This window comes from Balaenoptera musculus, chromosome 21 (assembly GCF_009873245.2).
Source record: "Balaenoptera musculus isolate JJ_BM4_2016_0621 chromosome 21, mBalMus1.pri.v3, whole genome shotgun sequence".
Lineage (NCBI taxonomy): Eukaryota > Metazoa > Chordata > Mammalia > Artiodactyla > Balaenopteridae > Balaenoptera > Balaenoptera musculus.
This window is the reverse complement of record NC_045805.1, coordinates 13680634-13693907: the sequence shown is the minus strand read 5'-3', so window position 1 is coordinate 13693907 and position 13274 is coordinate 13680634. Positions and strand designations below refer to the sequence as shown.

Below are 13274 nucleotides of genomic sequence, written 5' to 3'. Positions count from 1 at the left end.
AAATGATAACTTTTTAAAAAATATTTATTTATTTATTTATTTGGCTGTGTCGGGTCTTAGTTGCGGCACGCGGGCTTCTCTCTAGTTGCGGAGCGCAGGCTCCAGAGCTCACGGGCTTAGTTGCCCCACAGCGTGGGGGATCTTAGTTCCCCGAGCAGGGATCGAACCCATGTCCCCTGCACTGGAAGGCAGACTCTTAACCACTGGGCCACCAGGGAAGTCCCCTATAAATGATAACTTAATAGGGGAAGGAAAGAGCTAATGGGAGGAGGAGTGAAGAATCCTAACTTTTAAAAAACAACAACGATAAGGAAAAGAATCCACCAGCACCTGTCTGGCCATCTCTTTGCCTTATAAAGGGTCTCCACATTGGTCTGTCCCCTGGAGGGCATCCTGTTTTCCCATCAGCTCTGCCTCTTCAGACTGTTTTCCTCTTCGAGACCTCACCTTTTGCCCCTTCCTGAAGCCTTTCCTAGTTTCTTCCTTCAAACCTCATGCTAGAAACAATGTCTCCCACTTTTGAACCGTGCTTTCTTGTGGTACCAGAAGTCCTTGTATCGTAATCTAATTTCCCCAAAGAAATTTTAAACAGAAATACATCTGTACCCCTTGCAGTATCTCCGGGGCCCCAGCACGCTGAGCTGCTCGCTGGTTGAGAACTCCTGCCTCTTGAGATGACTTGCCCGTTAGGAGTTCTTGTCCATAATGGGTGCACTTTCTGAGCTGACAGATGGCAACTTAGAGGAGGGGGCACAGCGGTAGCAACTCTGCCTCCTTACAAGTGCTGCAGGTCAGTGTGTCCATGCACATCCTACATTTTATAGCTGATGATGGTAACGAGTAGATGCTGCCTGAGAAACTGAAGTTGGCAAAGAGAAGAAGCAGTAGACATAATCTCCAAAAGAACATAGATAACATGATGGAAGTAAAACTGAACGGTGTGTTCTTTCCACAAGACCTGACAAAAATCGGTCCTCTGTGCTGCCGGCCATGGTTTGAGAATCATCGCAGTGCATTTAGGGGGCTGGTGTCCAGTCCTCAGACTCTTCAGCCTTGTCTGGCAGGACCAGTGCTTATAGGTCTGTGAGCCTCTTTTCTTTTTCCCTCAGTTGCTTCCTTTTCCCAGGGGTCCTGGATGGACATGGTCCCAGCCTTGCTTCTCTGAAGCCTGCACTTGTCTCCAGGTGGATGATTTATATCAGACACCACCACATCCCGCCCTGGAGTTCATCCAGCAAATGCTCACCGAGCAGCTGCTCCCGGGCCCTGGAGAGGATTGAAGGTGCACACGGTAGACTTTTTATTTTTGATGCTTTCTGCTGACGTGCCATCTGTCTGTCTGTCTTTTCCCAGGGCAGCGATGGTGCCCGGAGATCCGTGCTTCTGGACAGTGACGAGCCCTTGGTGTATTTCTATGACGACGTCAGAACGTTATATGAAGGTTTCCAGAGGGGCATACAGCTGTCAAGTAAGCATTTGACTGAATCCGTGTGACTAATGCTTCATGTTTTTCCATCAGAAAGACGGGTCTTTCATCAGAAAGCCATATTTGTTCCCAACTTTCTCCCGCTCAGTCTGGCTCCCGGCTCCCTGTCTCCTCCCATAACTTCCGCAGAGTGAGTCCCACTGCACACGGGTCCCGCTGGGTGTGCCCCGCAGCCAAGGGGCTTCCGTGGTCACATATGTGTTTCATGGAGAGTCACACGTCTCTTAGCTCAGAATAGGCTCTGACGTTTCTTGCAGTAAAGAGACCTGTTTAATTGCGCCTGATCCAACATTTCTCAAACTTGCTTGACCAGGAGACCCATACTTTGAGAAATAAACACTGACATCCAAGGAAGCGGGGTTCCATCAGAGACACTTGGGGGGTGTCGGCTCATGGGACTGCCCTTCATCCCTGAGGATGGCACGAAAGACCCCGGGTACCCAGAAGCTGCCCGGCCTTCCAGCCCCTCTCCCTCCTGCCCCATGTAAGGAACAAAATAGAAATAAAGAAACAAACAAAGTCTCAGACCAAAACCCAGGGAGAAAACATTTCCAATCTGAATTCATTGTTTCACATCTGAGGACCACAGTAGAGTCTACCTGATACTTTGTGGAATGAAAGATACAAACGAGAATCTAGGAATATTTATGTGTGTTAAAACGAGAACCTAGGAATATTTATGCATGTTAAGTCCATCCTTTTTTAAAAAATTTTTTTTCTCCTTTCAGATAACGGCCCATGTTTAGGCTCTCGGAAACCAGACCAACCCTATGAATGGCTTTCATACAAACAGGTGAGTTTTCTGGCTGTGTGGCCGCCTCACGCGAGCCACAGTGCTGCAACATGGCAGTTCTTGGAGCTGTTGAACATTGGGCAGGAAGGAGTAATGAGCTGTAGGTCCGGTGGGCAGAGGGATTTCTCAGTGCTTATTTTGCCTTACCAGAGCCAAATAGTAGTTTTCAGATCCCTCATTTTCACAAGTGGTGTAAAAACAGTTCATGTGTGTTAGAATTTTCACATTGCACGATGGTCTTCAGGCCTCACAGAATCTTCAAGTGCTTCTGGGTTACATCATCTTCTTGTCATGTTACCGTTTTGTGCAGGTCTCAGCCTATCAATAATCAGTATTGTGGCCGGGCCAGCCCTCGTGGTCCATATTATGATTGCAAGGCGCCTTTCAGCAATAACCATAAGGAAACGTGGAAAAAATAAAGCTTTCTTACTACAGGACGTGGAAATGGCACAACACACCTGGGCCACACAAGCGAGGTCTCGGGGAGGGGGAGAGAGAGCGTAGAGCACCTGGGGTTCTGCTTTATTGGGGTCAAAGATGGGGGCCTAGGGTTTCGAGGGCTCACCCTTATTGATGAAGTTGAAACAGAAGAGCAGGAACAAAGCACAGGAAGAGAGAAAACAAGTGGCTCAAATGGTCGGTTAACAACATCAACCAAGATCTGTAAAACAAAGGAGCCTCATGCGGGGAGGGGGCCTGGCTCCTTATCTAGCCTCTGGCTGGTGATGCGTCAGCCTTGGAAGTGGATGGTCGGAAATCAGAGCTTAAGGCAGGCACTTGCATTACAAAAAAAGAGAAAGCCCAGCGCTTGGGGTTTACACTGCAGTTACCTATAGTGACCTGTTCCTCTGTTGCTTCTGTTATATATTGGCTGGAGGAGAGAAAACAGGTCCATTGCAGGTGGGATGTTTGAAGGCAGATTGAAAATCACTGGGGTTTCAGAAGGTGTTTTGCACATTTCAGACAGAGGCTGGTGAAGATAAAAAAGTAGAATTAAGCTAACTTTGAATTTGTATATTTAAATCACTTTTTCCCCCTAGCCCAGTGATTCTTAGCTTTGGGGGCTAGGAACCCCTGTAAGGTCTTTCGAAGAAAGGTCTGGACCCTCTTTCTAGAGATACAAGTGCGTGCGTAGAATCCCAGTAAGCTCTGAAAACCATCTAGGTACTCGCAGGTTCCCAGCGCTTACACACAAGCGGGAGTTGTGAAACATTCCATGGGGTACGGAAGTAATAAGCATGTTAATGTCATTCTTGCTGTCGCCTGGCCATTGGTGCGGGGGGAGGGGCACTACGTGCCAGAACCTACAGGCTTCTGGGGCAGGAGTAGGTGTGGTTCTATTTTCTGCGGATTTAAAGTGCTCTTGAGAATTTACCAACTGAGAATAAAGAAAAGAGTTCCAAATTAAGATTTTAAAAAAATTTTTTTAGTTCATTTGGGGTAGGAATGAGGAGAGGATGAGGGATGGGGGCAGGGGTATAGCCCTGCCTAATTTTTGTGAATCTACCTATTTTTACATAGTTGTAATTAATAGTATGCGTTTTTGTATTCATTTATCTTACTTAAAATTGTTACAAATACTCTGTTTGAAATGGTTTTCATAACTGTAGTATTTACTAGCTGTAGAACATTTTCTTAGAGATTTACCATCATTTACTTAACCATCCAGCCATTGGTCTTTTTTCCCCTAGACTTTTGTGACTTTAGATAATTTTGAAATACGTATCTTTGTACCTAAAGTTTTTTCAGACCTCTGGTTAGGATTGGGTTATTTCCAAAGAATAAATTCTCAAGAATAGAATTGTGGAGCCTAATGATAAGAGCTTGTTCTTATTTTTTTTTTTTTTTAAAGATCTCCCCCAAACTTGTTGTTTGTGTGTTTACATCAAAGGACAAGTTTTGGCTGCTTGGACACAAAATTCTGTGTCCCTGGATTGCTTTTATAATTTTATAAAACTGAAGTATAAAAGTATCGAAACTAAACAAGTATAGGAACTCTGACATGTATCACCTGTGACCTGCAGCTGCTGGGGTGAAGTTCATTTGCTCTGCAGAAGGAAATATCATCAATCATCAGTTTTCTTACAGTGAGTTCTGGTGATTCAAACCTTGAACTTTGCAAAAACGTGTAACTAAAGGAATACCTGTTTGCCCCTGTTCTTCCCCCGCCCCAGGCAGTGCTGCTTCTTGGCTAAGATATTAGGCTTGGCCATCACAGGAGGCTGTGTTCCCTGAGCTGGGCCTGATGCTCTTCCTGATTTTTTCTCCCCCGTTTTAGGTTGCAGAAATGTCAGAGTGTGTGGGCTCGGCGCTGCTCCACAAGGGCTTCAAGGCGGCCCCAGACCAGTTCATCGGCATCTTTTCTCAGAACAGACCTGAGGTATTAACCATTAGGCGCTGACCGTACATGGTTTGGAGAGGTCTCAGATGGAAGAACCAGTTAGGGTTCGCACCTACCTCTGCTTCAGACCAGACTCTTCGGTCTGATTACCTCTGAGAACATGACGTTGTGTTATGCCTTAGAGAGTTACATGTATGAAAACCCAAACCAGGCCCTTCTTAGCCTTTAGGTAGAAAAAAAAAATCACTTTTAAAGAAAATTACGGTTTTTTTTTTTTTTTTTAAAATCAGGTCCCCAAACAAAAACTAGTGAAGAAAGTCTTAGAGCAAATAACTAACAAAGAAGTCTTCCCGCTTTAAGGGCTTCCTCTGTGATTAGAAAAATGGCATTAATAAATGACAGAGAAACTTGGATACATTTTTGTCAGTAGCAAACTCTCATCTTTTCTCTCGAAAAGGTCTGGGCTCTCTCTGCCCAGGTTATCAAGTTTAAAATCCCAGGGGCCATGGGGAAGGGGCCTCATTGGGAGCTGGCCTTAATTTGGACAAGCAGACTGTTGTTTAGCCATCCGGGCCCATGCATGGTGCTTCTGTAAACCACTGTATTAAATTACATTTAAATGAGAAGCCCCCTGGAGCTATTGCCTGTAGTGTGAGTAAATAAATAGTGGCATAGCTGGTGCAGAAAAATTCAAGCACTGGGCTTGAAGAAATTGAATTGATTCTTAGACCTACTTGGGCCCAAAAGGCATGTTGGTTCAATCCCTGTGCTACTATTTTATAAATTAGAGTGGTTTCTCAGCAGTTTTTTTTAAATAAATTTATTTATTTATTATTTTTGGCTGCGTTGGGTCTTCGTTGCTGTGCGCGGGCTTTCTCTAGTTGCAGCGAGCTGGGGCTACTCTTCGTTGCAGTGCACGAGCTTCTCATTGCCGTGGCTTCTCTTGTTAGGGAGCACAGGCTCTAGGCACGTGGGCTTCAGTAGTTGCAGCACACGGGCTCAGTAGTTGTGGCACGCGGGCTCTAGAGCGCAGGCTCAGTAGTTGTGGCGCACGGGCTTAGTTGCTCCGCGGCATGTGGGATCTTAGTTCCCCGACCAGAGATCGAACCTGCGACCCCTGCATTGGAAGGCAGATTCTCACCCACTGGACCACCCTCCCTGCTTTGATCTCACAGTCCCCGCTCCCAGAGTCCCCTTACCTTTCTCTCCCCCTGTCCAAATCATGCTGCTCTCGCAAAGGGCAAGCTCGGTTACCTCCCCCACCAAGGAGGCCCACTGCCGCTGTCTTGCCTCTGAGCCCATCACTCTCATGCTGTTCATTCTCTTTTCACATATTTGCCTCAAATTTTCAGGCAAATTGTAATTTCCTCTTTAGAAGTGGGCAAGTGTTTTGCTCTCATTAGGAATCCCTTTGGTGCCCGGCACATAGTAGTAGATACACAGATGTTAGTTTTGCTACATCTGGTGTTTCCACGTTGAATCTCTATAGAGTATTGTTTTCCCTGGAGTGGTTCCACAATATCTCATTTTCTCACCCTGATCTTTACTTTTTTCTTTAGTGGGTGATCATTGAACAGGGATGCTTTGCTTATTCGATGGTGATCGTTCCCCTCTACGATACCCTCGGAACAGAAGCAATCACCTACATCATCAACAAAGGTACGTTTGCGGCCTTTGGGGGCACGTTGGCATAGTTATTGGCTAAATACAGAGACTACATTTGCTGATACATGATATGATAGGGATTTTTCCATTTAAATGTACATCTACCCTCCTATTCAAAAAATGTAGTACTTAACCTGGTGTCAGATGTTACAGTCAAGCTTTTAATATCCCAGAGCTGGTTCCTCACTGTGTCTCTTCACTTCCAGCTGAACTCTCTCTGGTTTTTGTGGACAAGCCAGGGAAGGCCAACCTCTTATTAGAAGGTATAGAAAATAAATTAACACCATCCCTTAAAACTATCGTTCTCATGGACTCCTATGGCAGTAACCTGTCGGAACGAGGCAAGAAGTGCGGGGTGGAGATCATCAGCATGAAGGCGATGGAGGTGAGTCACCCTGCCCTGCCCACCTCGCTGCAGGGTTTCCCTGAGGTCATTTTGGCTCAAATGTGGCATCCAGTGCGACCACAAAGTCCCAACTCTGGCTGGTCCTGTAAAAGATGGAGAGCAGAAATCTGTGTCTCATTACTGGAAAGACGAATTCTACCCGCATGCCCAGTGTTAATCCATCACATTTTACAGAAAGTGTTCTCATCAGGCGCGTTGCAGTGCTCACGTGCTCATTCTAGAGCACTGATGAGCCACGCCAATAAATGCTGGGAATGGGAATTTCAGATTCAGGCAGAGATTTAAGTTTGTATGTCCTCTTTAGGCTTTAACACCTTTTACTTACTGATGTATCTCTAAAACGGAGCCAGACATAGAAATCTGCCTCATTATTCTTTTCCCCAGGTTGCTTTCATAGGGTCCTGGTGAATTTCTAGCATAGAGGCTTGATTTGGTTTATTTTCGTATTATATTTAAGATTCACATTAATCACAACTTTAAAGGTAACCATTCTAGGGAAATGAGTGTGGTCCATATTTAAATTGATTGTTTGACATCGGATCATATAAGAAGCTAGTCTCCCCAGTTGTTTTTGGATTAAACTTCAATCCAAAACAGTGGGCAAGAGGAGGCCCTTGTTATTATGTGCACGTCACGGGAAGCAATAGGTTCAATAGAATAAGTCATTCTCTTTCTGAAAATGTTATAAATATTTTCCTGGAACTGTTATAAATAGGGTTTTGAATTTTATTGACAGTTCTCCTTCTATCAAGAAGTTGAGCTACGAGGAAGGATCTATAAAACCTTTCCTGGGGAACTTAGTCGTCACAGAGAATCTGTCATTTGTTCTGTCAGAGCTTCTGCCTCTCTCTCACTCACACACACACACACACACACACACACACACACACACACACACACACACACGACAGCATACAACAGGAGTCCGTAAGAGCTAATGGGTGTGCTGAATTGCTAAATTGGGTTTTTAACTAGCTTTTCACTGAGCATTTCCCTATTTTTGTATTTTTTACTTGTAACCCCATTTCATAATAATATCTTTTCCCCCATTTTTCCTCTTCCTGCTGCCCCCACCACACACAGACACATACACAAACTTTTTTTGTCTTTTTTGACTGCTCTGTATGATAAAGAAGTAATTTTAAGATTATAATTTAGATAAGTAAGTGACCAAAGATTATAATATAAAGTTTATATGAAAATATTTATAAAAGACATTGTTTTACACTTACCTGTATAATATAATTCATATTTGGTTTTTAAAATTTTTATAAGCAAAAGATTAAATTTTTAAGCAATGAATTTAAAACTTTTTGGTTGATCATGGGATCTAATTTTTATTAATGTATATTTTTATAGCATCAAAAATAGAAACATTGGTATTTTTGCATTTTTTCCAATATTTTGTTATGAAAATTTTCAAATATGCAAACAAGTTGAAAGAATTGTACAGTAGACCACTACATCCCACCAAGAGTCTACAATTACCATTTTAATATATCTGCTTTATCACAGATTAATCATTCTATCTCTTTATTCACTGATTTGTCTTTTTTTATGCATTTTCAGTAGGGTACAAATTTTATCACCCCCAAATACTTCATTAAGTAGAACTCAGTTTTCCTTCTGTTTATGGTTCTTTTTTATTTTGGCATTTGGAACCTAAAGATGACAACTTTAATCTTTATAATAGCTGTATTTTATCCTAAATAATGACATAAGTCAGGCTTCAGGCTATGAAACTTTCTTGGCAAATAATGGACTAATTTGGATAATTTTTTTCTAATAAATTAAAAGTCTAATTGCATATAACTTGCTTTATTTTACTTAACATCAATTTTTGAAGAATTAGAGATCTTAAGAAGTTAATGTAAAAATTTTAAAAAGATGAGTGGAAATTTGGATCTGACAAAGATTATTTTAGGAAAAAGATTGGTGGAATTATCGTTACTTTAACTCTTAGTTGACTTCTATTTGGATGTCAGTGTTCCTATTTTTAATCAGTGGTCTGTTATATATATATAATTTAAAGTGTGATTAGGATTAAAAACTGTTTAAAACTGTATGCTGGGTAGAAACTCACTGAGCCCTGAGCCCACCCATCTAATTTCCATTTAATTCTAGGCATGCTCATTCCATATGCTCACTCAAGCTGTTCAATTTTAATAGGAAAAGAATATAAATTGTTCATTAAAAAAATTAATAGATATTAAAGTGGTCATGGAGACACCTTCATGAAATAACAACATCAGAATTAGCCCTTGGTAGTAACTGGGAGTCCGCCTTTGGGAAATGCCGTACCTCAGAAATGAATCTGTCGTTCTTAACCTTCATAGCCATTCGAGAGTGGTCTTAGAGCTTCTGTCGTGGCCTGTTTTGTAATCAGAGGTGCCCAGATCCTTCCTCTGCTCCACGTGGGGAGTACAGATAGTTGAGCCTCTCCAGAATGGCCACCAGTTAAATCTGGCAGAGACTGATTTTCTCTCTCCAGATTGAAGATGTCAGTTTTGCAGAATTGGGTGCTCACGTATCTGTGCTGAGCTCTGGTTTTGGAAGGGTACAGAGCAGCTGTGGTTCTCTGATTACGGTGAAGAGCCGGGCTTTGTTAAAGGCTGTGATAGGAAGGGGAGTGGAAACCAGAAGAACGTGTAAAAGACTTTGATTCCTGTCTTTTGAATAAATCCTATCTCAAAGGCCAGTCCTAATGCCATCGATATAGTTTTATATAAGAGAGAAAACAGAAAATGGCTTCTTAGAACAATGGGTAAGTATTCGGGTTCAGGTTAATTAAAATTGCTGTAGTTTATTTAATTTGAAATCTGTGCTGTCTTTGAGTCAGCTGTGAGTGAATCCCACAGAAAAGTCAGCTTGAACTGACTTGATGTGACTTTTGTTCTTTACATTTAGAAAATGTTTCCGTTTAAGATTTTTTTTCTCTCTTCTCTTTAAGGACCTGGGAAGAGCCAACAAACGGAAGCCCAAGGTGAGTGCACCATGTGCGACCCTGCCCCAGCCTCTGTGTAGCTTCCGTGTCTAGTCAGCTCAGAGCCTAGTAGAAATCTTGAGTGATATCTTATGACTTAAAGTTTTCTATTCTATTCTGATTTATACTGGCTTTTTTTTTTTTTTTTTTTAACGTGCTATAGCCTCCAGCGCCTGAAGATATTGCAATAATTTGCTTCACAAGTGGCACTACAGGTCAGTTTTGAAAAGGAATTGTTTCTGAGTGGTACCTGGAAGTGTATATTCCCTGCCTTTTCTTGTGGATGACTTATTCGAGCTATAGATGGCCTAGAAGCAGAAGAGACCGAAGTGTTCAAGCCTGTCTTACGGTAGCTCTATAAGACGTTCCCAGAATCTGAGCATGTCCTCAAACATTTATGAAAGGTCACAGTAGGATCACCCATCTTCCTGGGACAAACTGTATCCATGGTTTCCAGAAATAAAATTCCTGGATTTTCTTTTCTTAACTGCTACACACACCCTCTAAAACTTGCCCATATTAGTAAAGATGGTTTAAGATAATAAGTTTCATTTTAAAGGATTGCAGATTGCTCAGGAATTTAATGTGACTAACTTTAGTCTTTCATGGGTGTACCTCACACTACAGGCATCAGAGGCTTTAATGATATGGGGTTTCTGGGCTTCTGTCATGTCCATCATTCTTGGATGGAGTTTCTGTCCTCTAACTTTGTTCTGTTCCTATGTGTTCACAGGCAACCCCAAAGGAGCACTGATCACCCATCGAAATGTAGTGAGCGATTGTTCAGCGTTTATAAAAATGACAGAGGTAAACTTCGGGGATATTGTCATCTTTCTTCATATCCATTGGTTGGCATCAGGCCTCAAGAATGAAGGTGGTAAAAGCCCCACTATTATGTTAGGCATGGACTGTATTTGAAACACTGTCTGAAATATAGATAAGGTCTGAGCTTTCGTACATTCACCTTCTCCCAAATAGTTTTCACTGTGGACCTAATCCCCAACTCCTGCTGTGACCGTTAAGCTGAATTGACAGATAGAATTTATTACGTCTTTTATGTAGTAAAACTTTATTTGGATACTGCTCTATAAATGTTTCCAGGAAAGGACAGAGAACTGACTCTCTTGTTTTTATCTCCTATTTTAGTATGGAAAAGAATTAATTTCTTTAAGTTGACAAAGAAATGTTAAATGCTGCTGAAGGTTTTTTGGATTATTATTGTTTTTATTATTTATTATGCTTGATTTGATTTGGCTTCCACTTTATAAGAAGGATTAAAGCCTCAAACTTTAGTTATTTCCTATAATCTTAAAGTTTGCTTTGTAAGTATCCTAGTCTGTGTGGGCTGCCGCAACAAAATAACACAGACTGGATAGCTTAAACAACAGACTTGTATTTTTCTCGCAGTTTTGGAGGGTAGAAGTCCGTGATCGAGGTGCCAGCAGGTTTGGTTCTGGTGAAGGCTCCCTTCTTGGCTTGTAGACCGCAGGCTCCTCACCACGCCTCCCCCGACCTCTCCTCTGTTTGCATATGGAGAACAAGAGAGAGGTTTCTGGTGTTTCTTTCTGTTCTTACAAGGACACCAGCCTTATTGGATCAGGGCCCCACCCTCATGACCTCATTTAACCTTAATGACCTTCCCTGTCTCCAAATACAGTCACTTTGGCGGCTAGGGCTTTAACATATGACTTTGAGGGGGGTGGTCACATTTCAATCTGTAACACCAAAGGTCTATTTCAAACTTGCCTTTTAAAAAAGTACTTATTGAATAATATAATGTATGCCTTTCCCTCATATCCTTTGCACGCTTTTACATAATTTGCTTTTGCAAATTACATGTCTCTGGGAGGGCTCCATACGGTCTCCTCTTTGTGGTAGGAGCCTGTGCTTAATGGTTTTGGGGAATGGGCACCTTTGGCGACTGCAGAAGCTCGATCTCACTTTCACTTATACTTACACTTTCTTAATCCTTTTGGTATATACTTTCTAAACAGAGTTCAACATTTAGTACCTTACCAAGTGAAATTTTAATTTCCTTATTGACCTTCAAAGAAAACTTAAAATTCATGAATCATTGAAGTAAATGTTTACAGTTAATGTTAACATTAAGATTAATAATTTGTAAGTTATAATAATAAAATGGAAAATTCCTGGAAATTCTAATGCTTTTCTGCCTGCCTGGTGTCTTTGCTTTCCAGGGTGCATTCATTGCTTCCTCAGATGATACTTTGATCTCTTTCTTGCCTCTCGCCCACATGTTTGAGAAAGTTGTAGAGGTAGGCACTGAGTTTTATTTTGTTTGTGCACATGTGTTTGGCTGTGTTCTGCTAAGTTGTTGTGTCTTACAGAAAGCACTTGTCTTGGATGCCAGTGACACAGACATTTCATTTTTACCATTGCACACATGCATGAGTGGTTCATGCAGATAAGTTTGAATGTGCAGACTGTCCTCTATGTAGAGAGTTCTTTGCTCAGCCCTATTTGAGAAATTGAGCTGATTATTTAAGAGTATAATTATTTTTCTGGGTCCAGATACTTGAACTTTAATACTCATTTTAAAATTGGAAGCTCAGACTTTTGAAGGACACGAATATGGACATGAATTCAGAAAGGTGAGCTGTGAATGTAGAATTTTTATGAATACCATCCCACAAAGGCTGGTGAGGCTTCAGTTCTGTAAGAAGTCTATTTTTTTTTTTTTTGGCCACACCATGCGGCTTGTGGGATCTTAGTACCCCGACCAGGGATCGAACCCGTGCTCTCTGCAGTGGAAGGTGTGGAGTCCTAACCACTGGACCTCCAGGGAAGTCCCAGAAGTCTCTATTTTTGACTGTGCTTGTTCATAAGGCACAAGTTGACTTCAGATTCATTTTTTCAGCAATATTCCAAGTGCCTTTGGCAAAGCGGGATGATATTCAGCTGACCTCTGCCTGAGCTCCTCATACACGACTGTGTGACTAATTTACAAACTGACCAAGAACCATCTTTTTTCCTTCTTGGACAGTTTTGGATTGTATGCTCATAGGAGAAACAGTGAGCACTGCTCACTCATTTTAATGAATGTTCACAGAGCACCAGCTGTGTTGCAGGTACTGGGCAGGTATTGGAGAGAGAGGGGTGGCTGATAAAGTCCCAGCCCTTTGACTAGCTGCCGCCCTGTAGGATTCACTTCCCCCAAAGGATCAAGGATCTTCCATCTGATACTTGTGTCTCCTGCACGCCTCAGGAGACCTTGTGAGCTTACAGAGTGATTGCAGACATGTTGACAGTGGACCGTAGGTGCCTAACTAGTTTTCAAAGTGTGCCCAGGAGGCAGGCCACACTGGACAGAAGCCCCCGAGCTGTGTTTTTAAACAATGAACCTTTCTAGTTGTTTCTGCTTTCAAGCCTGAGACCGTTTGTACTTCCGTTGCATCATCTCCTGAATCTCTCTTTCTTTTTAAAATTTAAAACAGGCAGACTCTTTGTCAAGTGCCTGTGGCTTGCCAGTGCAGCTTTCATCAGACAGGAAAAAATTCAGGCACTAGGTTATAGCCGAATGCAAACCGCTGTGGTACAGATGGCCTAGTGCCTCAGCCGCAGCGTATTCTGACTACTCAG

At 42.2% G+C, this 13274-nt stretch overlaps 1 protein-coding gene across 2 annotated transcripts in view; it reads left to right on the top strand.

Moving 5' to 3' along the window:
• Positions 1–13274, top strand: part of ACSL1 (acyl-CoA synthetase long chain family member 1) — a 68723-nt gene that overhangs the window by 37567 nt on the left and 17882 nt on the right. Inside the window, exons 3-11 of one of the 2 annotated variants that reach the window (XM_036838990.1) lie at positions 1354–1468; positions 2215–2279; positions 4558–4659; positions 6180–6279; positions 6492–6670; positions 9642–9674; positions 9838–9889; positions 10408–10481; positions 11873–11950. In XM_036838990.1, coding sequence (XP_036694885.1) covers positions 1354–1468; positions 2215–2279; positions 4558–4659; positions 6180–6279; positions 6492–6670; positions 9642–9674; positions 9838–9889; positions 10408–10481; positions 11873–11950 — 798 coding nt within the window. The remainder of the gene's footprint in view (positions 1–1353; positions 1469–2214; positions 2280–4557; positions 4660–6179; positions 6280–6491; positions 6671–9641; positions 9675–9837; positions 9890–10407; positions 10482–11872; positions 11951–13274) is intronic. The other variant, XM_036838991.1, reaches the window with a different exon arrangement.